The 19,033-nt window shown below is 44.4% G+C and overlaps 1 protein-coding gene and 1 long non-coding RNA gene across 3 annotated transcripts in view; one reads left to right on the top strand and one right to left on the bottom strand.

Annotated features, from left to right (window-relative positions):
* The window catches only part of LOC135899224 (uncharacterized), a 38,026-nt gene extending 19,677 nt beyond the window's left edge, over window positions 1–18,349 (top strand). The window contains exons 2-3 of the long non-coding RNA XR_010563562.1: window positions 4,229–4,433; window positions 18,222–18,349. This is a non-coding gene — a long non-coding RNA (uncharacterized lncRNA). The remainder of the gene's footprint in view (window positions 1–4,228; window positions 4,434–18,221) is intronic.
* The window catches only part of LOC135899223 (glutamate receptor ionotropic, kainate 2-like), a 45,573-nt gene extending 27,175 nt beyond the window's left edge, over window positions 1–18,398 (bottom strand). The window contains exons 1-6 of one of the 2 annotated variants that reach the window (XM_065428490.1): window positions 18,293–18,398; window positions 6,382–6,521; window positions 4,259–4,422; window positions 1,943–2,207; window positions 980–1,158; window positions 68–121 (exon numbers count right to left, since the gene is read on the bottom strand). In XM_065428490.1, coding sequence (XP_065284562.1) covers window positions 68–121; window positions 980–1,158; window positions 1,943–2,207; window positions 4,259–4,422; window positions 6,382–6,466 — 747 coding nt within the window. In that variant the 5' untranslated portion in view covers window positions 6,467–6,521; window positions 18,293–18,398. Of the gene's footprint in view, window positions 1–67; window positions 122–979; window positions 1,159–1,942; window positions 2,208–4,258; window positions 4,423–6,381; window positions 6,522–16,233; window positions 16,491–18,292 lie in introns of those variants that run through there. The other variant, XM_065428489.2, reaches the window with a different exon arrangement.
* Between the last annotated feature and the right edge of the window lie 635 nt (window positions 18,399–19,033).

A 19,033-nucleotide genomic window follows, 5' to 3' on the forward strand; every position in this document is an offset into this window, starting at 1 on the left:
CTCAGCCCATCGTGACAAATCTTGCACTGCCTGAGCAGGTGCTGCTGCATGTGCAAATGACACTCACCAGTGACGTGATGAAGTAGTTGTGGTACTCGGACATCATGTCAACCTGCTGGGCCTGGAAACATGGAAACGCACGGAAATCGTTATCGCCAAAGCGCCTACTAGGAGATATCACCGAAGCTATAAGGCACGGCATACACGAGTACAAGAAAACTGGTCATTCTAACGTATCTTGTCCGTATATGGCATATACTCGGTGAAGGTGTGCGAATGAATGCGCGTAAACGATGCTGTGGAAAAGGATACAGTGAGGTGAGGTCCTTACCTGATCTACAAGGCAGTGAGTATTGCCGGAAATCGCTCTGCTGGAGCACTGACCACTATACCGACAACAGCTAACGACAGACGTTCAAGCTTAAACTACGAGAGTGAGTGGCGGGAGAGGTAGAACCCCACACTGACGTCAGCGGAGGGTGCACTGGCACAAATTAACTTTACAAATAAGTCAAGGGAAAAGGAAATATTAGATTTCTGTAATAACGAATTCGTCATTCGTAGCCAGAACGAACATTTTCTCAGCGGGAAAGTGACGAAAATGAAACAGACTATAATAGACTACAGTACCACTCATGTGCATCAGGTATGACGGACTCGCAGAGAGTGGCATAGAAGGAGGTCACGAGGAGACTACGTCAACTAGTCTGTTTTTTGGCGCATCCGGTTCAAATTGAGGAGCAGCAGCGGTACATTCGGTGGCAAGTTCCTACGCAAGAAAGTGTCATATAGGCGCCCAGAAAACGAATTCTGCGTGCAGCATAGACCACGAATTACGCTGTGCGAAACATGCCTCTGCATTCAAGAAACAAGCCTCCACTCCATCCCCGTCTTCGGGCCCACCGAATGAGGCACAGCGCCACGACATTCGGCAAGCTAGCTAAAGCCTAGCACCAGAGGAAGAGGTCAGGCCGCTCACGTGTTTGAGCGCCGTGTGCACGTGCTCGATGGGTACGTCGAGCACGATGTTCTTGATGCCGCTCTTGCCGACGTCCTTGAGCACCTTGCGGTACTCGGCGCCGGGCTCGAACTGCCGGACGACGACCTTGCGCTCACGCATCAGCGGGTCCTTCAGGATTTCTTGCAGCCGGATCAGCGCTGCATACGCCGATTGAGAGGACTGTTTAGCGTGTGAAATGCAACACGTATAAGTAAAGAAAAAAAACATGCAGCACTTGAAGTGACCAAAAGGTGGTAGATCAAGAGGAGTATCACGCTGGAGCCAACGCTCTTGTCTTCGTCAACTCCAAAAGTAGGAAGACAAGTACCCTTGTCGGAGCGTCGCCTCCAATTTGAGACATCCTTTGATCAACCACCTTTCGATCACTTCGAGTGCTGCATCATTCTGTATGTGATCCTCTGTCATGTGCGTATGCAGCACTTAAGGGTGGGAGTACGCGCAAATGAATGATCTGGGATCCAGGTTTGAAAAAACCTGTGCCCTAATAGGGGCCCGATAACGCACCAGGTTAAGCAGAGTTCAATGCTGGCGGAGTGTGGCAACTAAGCCAAAGATTTATGGGCTATTGCAAGCGCAATCAGATGTATCAGCTTATTGCAGTGGTTTGTCATAATTTTAGAGTACAGAATGGCTACGCAGTGAGAGCAGTTAAACTGATTTCTCAAATTATCGGTAGCTCTTGCGTTCTAGAGAGTCCACCCAAAGTGCTCTGACGTGCTTATTGTTCTTTTTGACGCACGACAGGCTTTAAATTTGTGCAATGTTCTCTGGTTCAAACGACTCACGTAAATTTCGATGCAGACGGCACGAGTGCGCAAAATAGAAATTTTCACGTATAGACAAGTTTTCTTGTATCCCTGTTTGGGCAGAAGACTATTGGCACCACCTGCACCTCGCCGTTAGCATCATCGGGCTCCTCACCGTCGTTCTCCTCGTAGAGGACGGCGAAGTTGCGCCAGTCCTTGTGCTTGATGAAGTCCAGGTACGCCTTTCCCAGGGCGACCGGGTGCGGGAACAGGTTGACCGAGTGGTTGTCGGGCCTCACGCGGTAGTCCCAGCGAGTCTCCATGTGCGGCACGTCGAGCACGGCGCATGCCGACCGAACCGCGGCACTCGCCTCGCCCGACTGGGGACCGAACACGGCGGCCACGCCTTCCTCGAGCAAGGCGCACACCTTGCGCGATGCCTGCGCACCGTGGCAACGCGTCATGCCAGGTTTGCATCTCCATCGGAAGTGTGGTGAGGTCAATTGTCCTAATGGGCATAGCAAATTGAGGAGGCACCCGAATCTATGCGCACACACGCAAGAGGACCTACAAACACAGTGGCAGCCGCTTCGCTGTGTGAGTGTGTCAATGTGCGCCCTTCATTTATTACTTGCGTTGAACCAACTGGCCCGACAAAAAAAAAGCTGTCGTAATGGACAGATTAGAAGTTGCAAAGAACATGCGGTCACACATTTATTTGTGTGACAAAGATAACATCCACTGCGTTAACCCACTGAAAATCTCAGGTGGCACAAAATTTCAGGTAACCAAGTGTTTGAATAAAAATTATCTCTACATATATGCAACCGCCAGTAAAATATGGCAAGTGCCAATTGTCGTTGGGGCCCATCTTTTTACGGGTATTCGGTTCTACATGGGCCACGTCACTGATAAAGGCCTTGGTATCGAGGCTAAACACGCCTGCTGCTACAACCGACCACCACGACCACTCATAAAAGCAAGCAGGCCATGTTCTTCCCGTATACGTATATGTATTCATTATCGTCACCATCATCAGCTAATTTATGGGCAGTGCAGAAAACGGTCTCGGCCAATCACCCCAAATTACCCTTACTATGGGCCGGCTTACCCCATCTTATGTGGGCAAATTTGATAATTTCATCACGCCACCATATTCTCTGCCATCATGACTACACTTCCCTACTGTTGCGTCTCAAAACGGCCGTGCGCATTCGTTGGATTCATTCGGGTTGCATTTGTTCGGGTCTCGACACCGACTGTGACGCGCAAACAAAGTAGCTCCCTCAGAGGTGACAACAACCACCGCTCGAAGCGGTAAGCGGTAGAAGCGGAAACGACCGCAAAGGTCAGTCTCATGACCCAGACAAGCTGACCGTCACGGAGAACAAGGAACCAGTGTCGACGACTTTCGCTGAAAGAGCTTGAACCCTTGTTTTCAGATCGCCTCGTCCTTGCTTCGAAGGTTGGACATCATGCAGAGGCGGAGTCCAGCAAGGTTGTGTGACCATTGGTGGGATTTTGCGAACAGCTCGACCATTCTGATTGGCCTAGACTCAGTCATCAGATTCCCTCGTCTAGTTTCCTATAGCGAAAACGACCGTCTTAAAGGCGGACACCTTTGGTCGTGATGTGTGTGCTGACACCTGTGTGCTCATACATGCAGTGAGAACTGACGTATTTTCTTCCGACATGCAGCGGGATTCCATATCTAAAATGTATACATGTATTTGGTATACATGTAAATGTACACACGTACACGTATTTTCTTCCATACGTAAATGTGTAAAATAAACCTATTTCTCGTTTCCTTCAACTTCCCTACCTCACCTCCTCACCAACAGGCCACTGCCGTTGATAGCACAACGGCGTGGGCCCGCCTAGCCAGCTCAGTGCCACGCCCCGGTATAGCGCAGGCCAGCTACCATGTTTTAAGCGCCCTGACGGCGTAGGCAAGCCACCCTCTGAGTGAGGCCCGAGTCTGAACCACGAACCCCAGAACCGGATCACAACACTGCTATTGGCATCCATTCGGCAACTCTAATGTGCCGTCTGTTATCCGCAGTACACATTACATGATGTGCCTAACTATTCGTTTCTGTTGACCTCCACTACAGTATCGGCTACTACGATTTTCTCTCCAATACAGACGATAGTCTTCTCGTCTCCTAACGTTAGATCAATTATTTTTCGTTCCATCACTCACTGCGTGGTCCTTAACTTCTCAAGCTTTTTTGTTACCCTAACAGATTTTCCCCTCAATTTAGTACCGGTGTAATGCAATGATTATACAATATTTGTTTGAAGGCTAGCGATAAGCTGTCTGTCGTGACTTGGCATAGTCTGGTGCATGCACTCCAACCAATTCTGTATTCTGAATTCTGCTTTGTACTTATTCCTCCGTAGTCTGACGTATCAAAGTTGTAGTTTTTTTTTTCATCTTTTTTTCCTTTCCGGTAAGAACGGAAAGCGATCGCGGTCCCAGACGTACTTGGAAGGAGTCAAGGCGCTCGGTGTGCTCGACGCGGGCTAGCAGGCGTGAACCAGGGGTGACGAACTGGGCGCCGGGCTCGCCCAAGCCCATGGTGTTGATCCGGTCCACGGCCGAACTGAAGGCCATTTCGAGCACGTCTTCGCCTGTCTCAAAGATCCCGCCTGTGGTCGAGGTGACAAACATCGAAAGAGCAATTGTCACTTATTTTGCAGTAATGACTCGCTAAATTATTTATTTTGTGTTCTCTAAGCAAAAATCAATCAATGAGTCAATCAATATATATATATATATATATATATATATATATATATATATATATATATATATATATATATATATATATATATATATATATATATATATATATATATATATATATATATATATATATTGAAACTTTTTTCGCTTTCAAGGTAAGTTAAATGAGCAAAACTAGGCCTCAATAACAATGAAAAGAACAGAACCAAGGATAAATAAGCACGTTCAAGTATATTTCTATGCGTATCTGAATAATGTAACCAGGGACGCCAGTGCCGAAGCCTAAGCAAAATCTACCTGCAGCCGAGGTTCAAGCGGCGACTGGGCGAGTGCGGTGCCATAGTGCCAGCTTCGAGTCTTACACAAATCTCTTCGCCTGGATGTCCACCGTCTTTATGCGATGCTCCAGAGCATTATGCATTTCTTTTTTCTAACTTTTCGTCAAAAGAATTCACGAAAGCAAAACACAAGATTCAATCGAATCGGCAAAAGATTGGTATGAATCGGCTACTAAAACTCTATCCGAACATTTCCGGCGGCAAGTTAAAATTATTTGCCCAAAATAGAGAGAGCAAGCATAAGTTTTCAATATAATACATTCTAAACACTGTTTACGCTCAGTAAGGCCGTATCTTTGTCCCAAAACAACAATCGTCTTCTGTTCCGCTTGCGTTTCCTTTCTTGAAAATTCTTTGCTGGCTACTTTCCTCTTAAGCATGCTATTCCACGTTAACAACGCGCATGTCATTCGTGACCTGGAAGTGCCGGGCGTGCAGCGTTAATGAAAGAAAAGACACGCAAGATAGATGACAATTATTGTCGTGGGATACAGATAAGCTCCGAAGCGTCTAAATTGTTTTAAAAAAGTGTACTAGTGTGCGCATATACTAAAGTCGCCTAAGTTTTCTATCTCGCTAGATTTTTACACGATATGCAGTGAAATTATTGATCATCGCAAAACGTGAGTGTTTCACGAAATAAAACGCGTCACGAACGTCCTATGAGGAGGCGTTTCAATACAAACAGCGCGCAAGTCCGCTATAATTTTTTAAACTATATTCCATTCAATATTACATATAATCTAAGAATCGATTCTCGCCCTTGCGGTTACGCGGCCATTACGTTCTGCTAAGGTTTCGTATTCGTTCCCATCCTCGCAGCAGGACGAAGGCCCCTTCAACGGCGGAATTTCACTTTCGGAAAGCCCTCATAAACCCAAAATAAGCTATCCTATTCTATACTATACATATGGAGGCTTAGTTTGTAGCTTCATGCTATTGTTTAGAAGATTCTGCTCTTTCATGAAACTTCTCCTACCTTGCGAATTTCTGCAGAATTGCTTTGTTAAAGCTGTTAAATATAACGTAACACGGTTCTATTCCTGTGATATCCCTTCTGCGTGTCGTCAGTGGTCCGATCACACACGTTATCAGTCTCTGCCCAAGTTATCACCACGATCGGCCACTCGTTAATGATGTTTGGTAGTAATAAATAAAATCAGCAACACGGAATGCTTACTTCATGCCGACTCTAGATGGTAGAAAAAGCGTATTTCGGGTGATATAAGAAGTAAAATACATGCCATCTGGCGGAAATATGCTGACGTGGCTAGTGATTTAACGACTCTGTCTTGGAGCTAGTGAAATTCGGTCAATAAATAGGGACAATTAAAACCTAAGGGTACCGGGATACGGACAGACGTCCCTGAATACAGGGTGATGGTTACCCATGGACAATGAGTTCCTGAAGGCACTTCAGGACTTTCGGCAGGAACCTGGGCACTGTAACGTATACTGCACTACCCTGCGTGACAACGCTTGCATTAGCAAAAGAAGCAAAATTAGGCTCGACGAGGTCCTTACCGATCTTGATGTCAGCCATAGCTGACCGGCTGCTGAGCAGCGGCAGCAGCAACAGCAGCACCGGGACGAGTTTGCGCTCCCGCATGGTGGCGTCCTGAGCGTTGATCGTCGCTCAGCCGAGCGGGGTCGTCATGGCAAGCCTACGAGCGGGAGACAAGACAAGCTGCCACAATATTATATACACTTTTTGTAGCTCAGAGTCATATTCGTTTTCCGAGTCGGTTATTATTACCGACTGGTTTGTAATACAAACCGATTAAGTTGGTATTATTCAATATTACTTTACATTTGCCGCTGTAAACTCCGTAATACAAACCTATCGAAACAGATCACCGACTCGTATATGTAACGAACATGAAAATTTCATTTTTGTTTATATACAACACTGAGACTTGAAAGAGCAGCGTCTCCGTGTACGAGGACCATAATACTATCTCGACAAGTTTGTGATAATAATATCCGCCTTTCTTTTAATTAAACAACAAGACTAAGATGTCACACCGTGCAATGAGTTGCCCCTCCCTCCCACCTCCACCAAGGCTGGTGCTGTATTTTGCGTTTTCCTGTCATCTTGCAATATTCGAAACGCGTTTCATGGGTGTTTTTCATCGTATGTGGCGAGAGAATGGTCTAGATCACATTAGTGTCAATTTTCTGGGACGTCGAAGGCAAGAATATGACTAAACCAATTCCATACAGTTCTGCCGGCATCTGACTGCATATATGGGATCGATATTTTACGTAATCACTTCGTACAGAAATGTAAAGAGGATTGAAAACATTGTGCAATAGAATGTATAATGGTCCTGATCAAGAGGACATTATTTTCCTTGGATACAATTTTTCGGGCGAAACATAGCTTCTGGTCTTTACTAACAACCTGCATCATTTGCTTGATTCTGTATTCGCCATAGGCTGCATTTTTTAAAACCACATTATATTATTTCACAAGGTTAGTCATCATTTACTACTTTTTAAGCTCGGCCAATTCAATCTACATCCTTATGTGTTTAACTGGATTCGAGCTTTCCTTTCTGGCCTTACTTAGTTTGTTTTTGCTAATATTGCTGATTCCCCAGTCCAGCCAGTGCTATTGGGTGTTCCCCAGGGGTCTGTGTTGGGACCCTTAATTTTCCTAATTTTCATGTCTGACCTACCCAATAACATTTCATTAGAAGATTGCGTATTCGCGGATGACTGTTTTAATTTACCGGAAAATATCTAACCAAGTCGGCTTACTGCAGATCGATTTAAATAACATGCTTGTCAGGTGTCAAAGGCGGAACATGGAATGAAACATTTGAAAATGCAAATCAGTGCACGTATCTCGCACCTCATTGTAGTAACCTATCATGCAGCCATCAAATAAGGTACATGATCGCCAGAGCTAACCTTTCACTCGGGTACTTTCTAAGAAACTTCTATGTGACACCTGCATCGCTTAAAAAGTTTCTCTACACTACTTACATTCGTCCGTCACTTGAATACGCATAATCTGTCCGGGATCCTAGCGGTACTACACTGATAAACGAACTCGAAAGAGTGCAGAATCGTTCCATTTGCTTTATCTTATTTTATCATGACCGCACAGCCAGTGTTACCATGATGAAGACACTGCTTAACCATCCGGAACTTACCATTCAATGTAAAGTAGCCCGGCTAACTTTTTTCATATAATTTATTATCACAGCAATCGTCTTCGTGAACAGTTTATAAATTCCCTCTATATCATATAGAATTGACCACGTCCAGAAAGTTGATGTTCGTCGTTGTAGAACTGTTACATATTCAAATGCATTTGTACCTCGAACCACCTCCGCATGGAATCACCTTTCAGAAACAGCAACTACTATCACGAATAAATCCTGCTTTAAGCGATTTATTTATTAACATCCTTAACATTGCCTGAATATTTGTACTGTATTTGTTCTTCTGTTTTAGCCGGTTTGTTTGTTTTCACTTTTAGATCTTCAAATTACTCTGCTGTTTCTCAGTTGTCGCTGCACATTTTTGTATTATTTTCTCCATTGTTCATGCTCCTTATTATTATTTTATGCACTGGTCTGTAAGCCCTCCACATCTGTAATGTACAAATCCTGAAAGTATTATATATATATATATATATATATATATATATATATATATATATATATATATATATATATATATATATATATATATATATATATATATATATATATGTATATATATATATATATATATATATATATATATATATATATATATATATATATATATATATATATATATACATATTACAACCATATAAAAGCCAATAAACCATGATGCCAAATAAAGCTTCGGGGACATTAACTGCGGTTGAAATAGAAGTGTAGAAGATAATGAAGCTAAGGCAAATGAAAGTCGAGGAAAAGATAACGTCATGTCATCTTTCCGTCTATATCATGTCACGTCCTGGTTAACCAAAAATCGAGCCCCTCGGTGTCTCTACTTCTTTCGTTTTATATTCATTCATTCATTCATTCATTCATTCATTGACACGTGTACTTATTTATCCTTTTTCCGAGAACCACGTTTCCACCGCTAATAACTTAATGTTATCACTCAGCGTAAGACTGCGAGCGCATTAACTTGCTAGCACATTGTGGTGTCGTCTCCCTTCTGTCCTTGTTCGCTGGCGCTAAACATGCTTTCCAAGTCAGTTTACCAACACGCCCAACAAATGGTAATTACTCGAATGTTTTAGTTCTATCTAGTACGTGTACTTCTACCCGCCAAGCCCTGCGTAATCAGATAGTATGCGTGACGCGAAGGGTGTCTTACTTCTGGGAGGTAGACGAGTCATCTATAAAAGCCGAGGTGCTTGACCTGTAGATCTGTATTTGACAATCGGCGATTGTGGTTGTCGCTTTCAGATAGATAGATAGATAGATAGATAGATAGATAGATAGATAGATAGATAGATAGATAGATAGATAGATAGATAGATAGATAGATAGATAGATAGATAGACAGACAGACAGACAGACAGACAGACAGACAGACAGACAGATAGATAGATAGATAGATAGATAGATAGATAGATAGATAGATAGATAGATAGATAGATAGATAGATAGATAGATAGATAGATAGACAGACAGACACACAGACAGACAGACAGATAGATAGATAGATAGATAGATAGATAGATAGATAGATAGATAGATAGATAGATAGATAGATAGATAGATAGATAGATAGATAGATAGATAGATAGATGGATGGATGGATGGATGGATGGATGGATGGATGGATGGATGGATGGATGGATGGATGGATGGATAGATAGATAGATAGATAGATAGATAGATAGATAGATAGATAGATAGATAGATAGATAGATAGATAGATAGATAGATAGATAGATAGATAGATAGATAGATAGATAGATAGATAGATAGATAGATAGATATTACGTCCCCTGATTGACAGGACTGGCCGCAGTAGCTGGCTGCCAGACTACCTGCAGAAAGCTGGGTTAAACCGCAATGTCGAAGCCAGTTTTCTTTAACAACAATATTCGATTGTTGGAAAGTACAGCGAAAAAAAGCCAGTGTGGGATTGAGAAAAGACTGTATCCCGTATATACAGCAACTGAAACATTGGATTAATCATTGAGCATAAATAATAGGTGTACATAACAATATATAAGGGGGAAAATACATAGGTGAAATGTCTACATAAAGTTGTAAGCAAAAGTCTGGTGTCTGCAGATCTTGCGAAAAAAACTATTTTTCTCGGCCTAGGCATGGAGCAGGAAATAAAGTTGTAGAGCGCACTTGTGCTTGTTTGACCAATGCAATGCACTGACGGATAACCACGTTGCGTGGCTGTGCCTTCATATAGAAGAAGAAGAAACTTTTTTAGAGAATAGTCCGGCAGTTCTTGCTGTGGTGGCCTCAGGGGACGGCTCAAAGTCCTTGGACTCGAGCGGCATCTTCGGCTTGCCGGACGGCCCAGAGCTGGTCCGCCAGCTCTGAACTTTTGATAGCCGCCTCCCAGCGGCATATAAATTAATTTCACCATGGTCTTCGAATGCCAGGGTATGGACACGAACGCTAGCTCCCGAGGGGCCAGTTGCTGCCGGAGCACAACGCCGCCCCCTGCCCTTCCTTGCCGCCCGTCACCTCACGTCCTTTCGCGCAACAGAAAGCTGCGCGTCTGCTCTCCGCTTTCGTCGTTCGTGCGCGCCAGATTGAGCCGCGAGCGTCGGCTTCCCTCGCGTGCTTTCCCGAGCAAATACAGCATAGAACGCGCGGCGACGGTGTTATCGCCCTTGGACTTTATACGGAACATCACGACAACGGCGACGGCAAAAATTAGCTTGCAGTGTCAGCGTAATTGCTATCGCAATAAAAAATGTACTGATACAAGTCACTTCAACTGCGCCGATGAAGCATTAGCGTCATGTTAGGTGCCAGGTGCCATGAATTGAAACCCACAATACTTTACCACTTCGATTTCCAGTATCGATTCTTTTGACCGTGTTGGAGGCGGCGCGAAGAGATAGCCGATGTCGGAGCTCCAAAAGATGACTGTCTAGCAGCTAGCGACTTGCGTGGAGACAGCGCAAGCGTGGGTCACTCGCGCTGTTGGCCTAGAAGTGGTTCTCGAGTTGAAGAAACCAGATGGTAGAGCAGCTCATGGAAAACTTCGGCGGGCCATGCATCCGCGGAAGGTGCAGCACAGAATATTGTATATTGAATATTGCTGTTGCTGGCGGTGAGATCTCAAATGTCGATAGTATTAGGGTTGCGGTGATCGTTCAATGCATCGCGAAGGTTGTGCTTGTGGCGTCTCCATGCCTGCGAGAGTGAAATTTGCGCCTAGTGGAGCCGGTTGGAGAACCTCTGTATCGGTGATGAGTGAGGTGCCCCCAAACGAAAAGCGGACAGCTTGCGGTAACGCCCAAGGAAGGATAGCGACGGGCCGTAGAGTAGCTGAAAGCGCTCGCGTTTGGCTAAGTGAATTCCTCGGAAAGAGTCGTCACGCAGCTGCGTTTGAGCTAGGAATGAGGCTAATGGACCGAGTAGAGGTTTGATGCTGGGACCGGCACGTGCTGACGATCGGCAGAGGTGGACACAGGCGATGAATGACGCCGATGAATGACGCGATGGTTAAAATGGCGAGAACTGTTGTGACTGAACGCTCTAGTTGGCGTAGTAGACAAGGAGGTTTGCCGCAAGTCTTCGTAGAAGTCGGGGCCGGTGAATGGCATGCAGCCGTAGCCTGCAATCTTGTCAATATGGAAATGGCTGTCCAGCTGGATGAACCAGATATCCGGCATGTCTATGTAGAATTCCCTGACTTCCTACAATCACGGTACGTCTGCCGGACCGCATGAGGCCACGTCACTCGCGCCTTGGTTGAGTCTGTGCGCTGACACTGGCATGGTTGGGCTTGAGTAGTCCGGTTCACCAATTTGTGGGGTAGCCGCCATGGTCACGGTTTATTTAGGCCGACCAGCCATGGTGCAGCGTGATCTCGGGAGCGCCAGATGCCGCGGCCGCTGAGGTCGCTGTTGTTGTTGTTGCCTATCCAGCGTGTGGCTCCTACCCACGATGGGGGATTGGCCGAGAAATGGGTCGAGCGCGCTACGTGCACGTCAGCCGTCTTCTTCTTCACCGGCTGTGGAGGCGACAGTCGCACCGCCGCAGCCTAAAGGAAAACCTACCTGTACAATAGGCTTTACCCTGAATTGGCGTTCATTGTACTGCACTTGCACTTGTCCTGTAATAGTGCGCGGTGGCTGTGACGGGCTGTGATCGTGGGTCGGCATCTCTTTCTCCCTGTGCTTTCTTCCTCTGCTTCTACCACCCATTCTTCCTTTACCTACTGTAGGGTAGAAAACCGGATTTCCCCTCTGTTCACCTTCTTTACTTCCTCGTTTGTCTCTCTGCCGTCGCGTCATTATCATGGGTAAAAATTAAAAAACGGCAAAGCTTCGCTTTGACAGCCGCTTGTGTTCCCATGTGGTCAGGCGCCACACTCACACCATTTTCACATTTATTGATAACAGCTCCAAACAGAACCAACAACACGGTGTAGAGAGATTGCAAAATACAAAATAGGAATAAGTCAGTGATTATACAAAAAGTTCACCAAATTTGGGCACATTAAGGAAACAATTACATACATAAGCCTCAGAAACAAATCTATGCCGTACTCTTTTCCGTGCATTAAATAGTAAATAATTTAAATTAGACATAGTTGAAAGGCAATGTTTGCTTACTATTCAACAACAATTGAAACTGCGAATCAGTGCAAATGCGCAAACTTCATTTCAAGCTGTGTTACCATGTTGTAATGTTTAGTGAGCATTGAGTGCATTTCGGGACTAAGATCAATGTATCGAAAATGAATGAAACATCTGTCAATTTTTACATGTGAGGCACGTAACAAGGAAGCAAATTCGAACAGGAAGAGTTAACAAATACGAGCAATCACTCAAACATTGAATGCTAAGGTAATAATTCAACGGGAGTGTATTCATGCACACCTACAGCCACATGACGGCTGTATGTGACGTTCGTTAGTGAAGTTGCTCATTAGTGAAGTTGCTTATTCAGCTTACATCCACTGAACTATATACTTCAAAAAATTGGCTTCCAAAAAAGGAGAAACTAAAGAATAAGCAAAAGAAAAAGTAAGAAGAACGCTCTTGGAAAGCAAGTGCTGGGCATGACGCTTTGTCAATTCTTCTCTTCGAGCACAACAGTGTTCTTAGTCAATTATAGTGCGTTCAGAAGAGTCGAACATAGTTTAACTGAATGATCAGGCTACACAGAGGAGATTAGTTGCCATCATCGTAAAATTAACCCAGTTTGCCAAGCACCGCAAGAGCTTGGTAGATTAGTAAATATCTCGGGATTTCCATTTCAAATTCAATTTCAATTTCAAAAACAGCAGAGCTCAGATTTTTGTTCTTTTTTTTCATTGATTCACTACACAGGTTTTCTCTGGTAGGCTTTTTAACACCTTCATTCGAAGTGTCTGTTGTCATGAACGTTTGATGAAGCAACATCGGGCTCAACAGGAGAGTCTTTTTACACACCATGATCACCTTTTTCGCTCTCTCTTTCTCTCTCTCTTTCTCTCTCTCTCTCTCGAAGCTTATTTTTTACTCCTGTACCAACCTTCCCGCTTCTGCTAAGACATTTCTGTCCTTGATCGCTTTCCCTAAAGGTAAGCAAGGTGAAGGTGATCGCGGCATTTTCCCCCCTCTCCCCCCCCCCACACACACACAGACACACGGGGACAGATGAAAAAATCCTTACTTCTCGCTATTCCTCATGTTATTAGCGACATTAAGAAAATGGCGCCTTCGACATAGCCGCAGTAGAAAAAATCCCGTTCGACCTCGAACAGTTGTTACGACGAAGCTGTGTAACCGGCCCACATTAAACAACGCAGCGATCTTAGAATCTACGCGTAGCGTACATTCTAAAGTTGTTCTTGCACCAAAGGCTTCGTTAGAAGCGCCCGTCCTGTACTTCTCGTACGCGCGCAGTTTTCTTTATTTGCTACTCCCAGGTTTGAGCCACGAACTAAGCTCAGCAGTACGCTTCAAGCAAAAGCACGCATGTGCCTCATTGCACCTGACAAAACACTACGAGCTCCAGTTGTGCTACTAAACAACACAACTTGCGTTCGACACGCATTTTGGAGTATGTACGGGCAGAAACATTTCGCACTTAGCCGCTGTTAATGCGCCACCTATCGCTGAACTCACGAAGTCGCTACATCAAAGGACACACCAAAAACAACCGCGATGCAAATGAAAGAGTATTATTTCTCTCTTTTCATAGTAGGCTATACGCGAAAAATAGCGACACAGGCGCTCTTTGTTTCTTAATTCGCACGCACCATCCCATACAGCATCCAAAAAATACACAAGTGCAAGTTTTACAGCATCTTTTTACATGCTATGCACATAGGAAAACGAGAACAGCTAAGCCTGGAATAATCATATAAACTTATTTCATAACTTATACTCCGCGCTACGAAGCATAATTGAAAGGACGCTTATACCACCGCATTATTTCTTTTCGTAGATGCTTCCATAATTTCCACTGCCACGAAGTCACAAATTCATTCGCGTATTCTTTATAGTGTATATATAGCTTGCTGCTCACAAGGGCATGCGTCACTGTGTGCAGGTAAATGGACCTTTGGACCTGTGTCGCTTTCTTTGACATGTAGTATCCTTTCGCGCAATGGCAAAAAAAAAATTTTTTTCTTTCTTTTACGTGCCAAAAACCACCAAATGATATGTAGTGGCGAATTTCTTATTATACTTGACCGCCTGAGTTTCATTAACGGGCACACAAAGTGCGTACTGCACAAGTGTTTCCTGTTTTCCTCCACCCCTCCCCCCGCCCCATGGGAATGTGACTGCCGTGGCCGGGCTTCGAAACCACGACGTCGTACTCGACAACACAAACGTATACATCCACGGCGCCACCATGTTGGGTGATGTTAATTTATGCGTCATTTCATAGTGATCTACGATTAAGGTAGCTATCGAAGTCGCGCGATTGAATCCCTGCCACGGCGACCACATTTCGATTGGGTCGAAATGCGAAAACACCCATGTGCTTAGATTTAGGTGCACGTTAAAGAACCGCAGCTGGTTCAAACTTCCGGAGTCCACCAGTACGGCGTGCCTCATAATCAGATCGTGCTTTCGGCACGTAAAACCCCCTAATTTTTTTAAGGTAGCTTTCTTTTTCTTTTACATCTGACAAGTTCTTGCGCCAGATAACAATGTTGGTAGGTATACGTAATGTGCGTGACGCTAACTCTGCCTATTTTTAATGATCGTCATGGACAAGCCAAAAAAGATGAGGAGACAAGATTTTTAGAAGCGCACAGAATACAGAAAGTTGTGAGATATAAATTATCAGTGACACTGCACAGTGCCAGTTGGCGCAATGAATTATCATAGATGGTGTAATTGTGAAGGCCGGCCCAAGACAAAGTTGGTACAGAGAATCGACGCAGAGCGGGTGCTTGCTTCCCCGTACAGGAATTCCTTATTGAGTCCACCCGATTGCCCAGTTCAACTTTGCCTCCCTTTTGTTTTCTTTCTTTCTTTTTTGTACTTTTCAACTGATGATTACTCATTTTGCTGTTCTCATTTTTACTCGCCGTGGCGTATTAGGGTAAATGGCCTTGTGCTGCGAAGCACAAGGGTGCGGGACCCAAACCCGGCCGCGACGGCTTCTTTTCAATGGTGGCGAAATGAAAAAAATAATAAGAAGAAGAAAGAAAGAAAAAAGAAAGAAAAGAAAACGCGCACGTGTGCAGTGCATTAGGCGCACCTTACCGAATCCCAGGTGGTCAAACTTCGTTTTTCCCCATTATTTACTATAATTTGTCCTGAAAATTTATTTCCCATAATAACTTGGAATAGTGAATCCACTTCTTTTCCAGTCTCCCGGTGTGTCTCCCGATGTGTATAGAAGCCATATATGTTTGCTGAACAACAACAACGATTACAACCACAGAGTTTCCTTCATTATTTTTGCATGAGTTTACTTGGAACTCCGGGATAGCCCGATCTAAAGAGGCCTACTTTTCAATTTTGTACATTTAAAGTGAAAAAATAACGGTAAACAGAATTCCGAGAACTCCTAAGTAGAAATAAAGTCCATGCAGAAGCAGTAAGAGAAGCGAAGCGAGCAAAAACAACGTCAAAGCACCAAATTCCTGGCCGATAACGCACGGTGGGCATATGTGTCACTTGTGGAGCGGAGACAACAGCAACGTCTTCAAGCTAACTGCTTATGGCAGCGAATAAATTAAGGCTGCGAAGGCTTTACGCACCTGTCGGTTTCTTCTTCTTCTTCTCTCTCTCTCTCTCTTCAGACTTTAGAAGAATAAGTACAGCTTCAGTGCCGCCTCACTAGTCGCTTACATTATATGAGGGAAGCACTTGCCGAGCCACAGTGGCGCGAATAGCACTCACCATTTGAGAGCGCGTTTCTCAGCCACTCGCGACTACAGAGGAGTTGCAGAGCTGCGTAATACTGTTCCGGCGCAGCTTTTTTTCGCGGGACTCCGTCGCTTTGGGTTTGTCGTGAATAGCAGATGTTCGGACTGTCAAAAGAGGCGCTCGCATAGCAGAGACATCGGACTAGGAGCGGCATCTCTGAGACAAAGGCGCTTTGTGCTGCGACCAGATGCGACGCAAGACGCACACAATGCGGATCTATAGCACCACTGGACGTCCGCCCGTTCTTTTTTTTTTGTCGAGATTACAATGTAAATAGCAATACCACGGCGTAGAAAGGTTCGCAGTTTTCTCCAAAGTGCTAAGAGAAGCAAGTGATTTCGGGTGTTTTGTCGCTCAGTAAACCGAGTCGAAAAAGCAACAATACCTAAATCAAACACCACGTTGAAGCTCCGCTCTGTCCCTAATTTTATTTCATCTGAGAATAGAGGTTTATCACTTCATGAGGGAAACTCAGGTGGTCTAATTTTCTGACGAGATGATAAGTTTCCCAAGAACAATACAACTTTATAGTATCTATCTATCTATCTATCTATCTATCTATCTATCTATCTATCTATCTATCTATCTATCTATCTATCTATCTATCTATCTATCTATCTATCTATCTATCTATCTATCTATCTATCTATCTATCTATCTATCTATCTATCTATCTATCTATCTATCTATCTATCTATCTATCTATCTATCTATGCAGCTAAGGTTATGCGTCCAATGAATTAACGTTCTATTATTCTATGCCGCGACAGGTGGTTGGCGTCATCAAACAACTATGTGTACACGTAGTAAACGTAGACAATGCTTGATTACGTGGAGTTAAAGATTCAAGTCAAACTAGTGATCTTTTAGAGGCAGCTGCATGGCACCCTAAAATTAGTATAGCTTATGAAGTGCTCATTCAAAAAGTACTGTGCAAAAAAGGTTCGTAGTGAAAGCCGTAAGGGAGGTTGTCGCATATTCGAGAACATTGCGATATGGTGCAATTTATTTACCATGGTGTTTTATCTAATCCCTACATTAATATTTCTGAACAGCAGATATAGTGCCCTGGACATATTGATGCAGTAGGCATGCAGATACCATATTTATGCTTCATATATATATATATATATATATATATATATATATATATATATATATATATATATATATATATATATATATATATATATATATATATTAGTCAAATATTGGGTCCCTCGGTTAACCCCCTTTCTTCTCGTTTATATATATATATTGCTCTTGTTAAAGCCTTCATTACCTACTTTCATTTATCAGTGCGTGCATTACAAGAGGCAGTGTTGTTTTAACTAGCCATTAATTACCCGCAGTAGGACACTCAAGCTCGAAGACCTTGACGAACCTCCGATCTGAATACGATTCGAATGGCTCCGTAGCTTGAAAATTAAAAAAAATAACTGCATTGGCTAAAGTCATGTGCGCTCCCTGCAAAGGTGTGTTTCCAGGCGGAGACGGGAAGCTGAGGATTCATAAAATGAAGGTATTCTTAAAATGTTTCTCCAAGTACTTGGTATAAGCGATAGTTAATGTTTCTCTCACGTCCCGAACGTACAGTGCATACAGCGACGCACACTACAGCAAACGGCCTTATCTAAGAATACCTGCATTCACAGAGAAAAGGGACAGAACGTTTTCACAAAGAAGCGTGTGTGCGCGACACAACTTATTGCAAGCAGACGGGGACGAAAGAAGCAGGGGTATGCATAGTGCCGTCGGCTTTGGGACGTCGTCGGCGTCCACTGCGCCGCATAAACGCCTTGACGTGCTTTCGTTTCAGGCAAGTGTCGGAACACCTTAGTGCACTTCCAGGCTGCGCCCCTGCGCAGGTTGGACGGCGTGAAGACTTACCTGTCGGGTGGTGCGTCCCAGTCCCCGGGAGGATTCACCGCCGGAGCACGGGGAGACTACGCTGAGGCGCCGACGCAGCCCGCCGCCGATCCAAGATGGCGCGGCATCGATCGGTGCCGCAGCATCCCGTCTCCCATCGCTCCTTTCTCCCTCCCCCCTTAGCACTCCCTGACCCGCGGCGGCCGCCGCCGGGGAAGGAAAGGGTTCGGAGGTCGAAACCTTGATAGACTCTGCACGCGTCGCATCTTCGCCCGCGAGCCGCGGAAAGAGTGCTGTGGCCAGTGTGCTGCTGTGGTGGTGGTGGTTTCACGCCGGTTTCGGCTGCAAAGCAACGCAATGCATGGCACCAAAACGGGCAGGGCAGGTGCGCTCGGCAACAGGCATCGAAAATATTTATTGCACCTGGGAAATATTGCTATTGGAATGGAATGGAATGAATGAATGAATTAATGAATGAATTTTGGGGCACGCTTGGCTCACTAACCGTGTAAAGCTAACCTTGAGGTATACCTTATACTAGAATGTTAACTATTATGCTACAGTTTCGACGTTCTGGCTACTTTCGTGATGTTTTAACGCAGCATGGATTATGTTTATATAGTTAATATTATCAATCATATAAACATAACATAAACTCCACAGATGCACAGACAGAAAGAGAAGCAGGCTGACAATTGCCTTCTGGAACGGACACCACGTTCACCGGCTTGAAGAAGCAAGAGAAGAAAGAAACCGAAAGTG

The sequence above is a fragment of the Dermacentor albipictus genome, chromosome 5 (genome assembly GCF_038994185.2).
Source record: "Dermacentor albipictus isolate Rhodes 1998 colony chromosome 5, USDA_Dalb.pri_finalv2, whole genome shotgun sequence".
NCBI lineage: Eukaryota > Metazoa > Arthropoda > Arachnida > Ixodida > Ixodidae > Dermacentor > Dermacentor albipictus.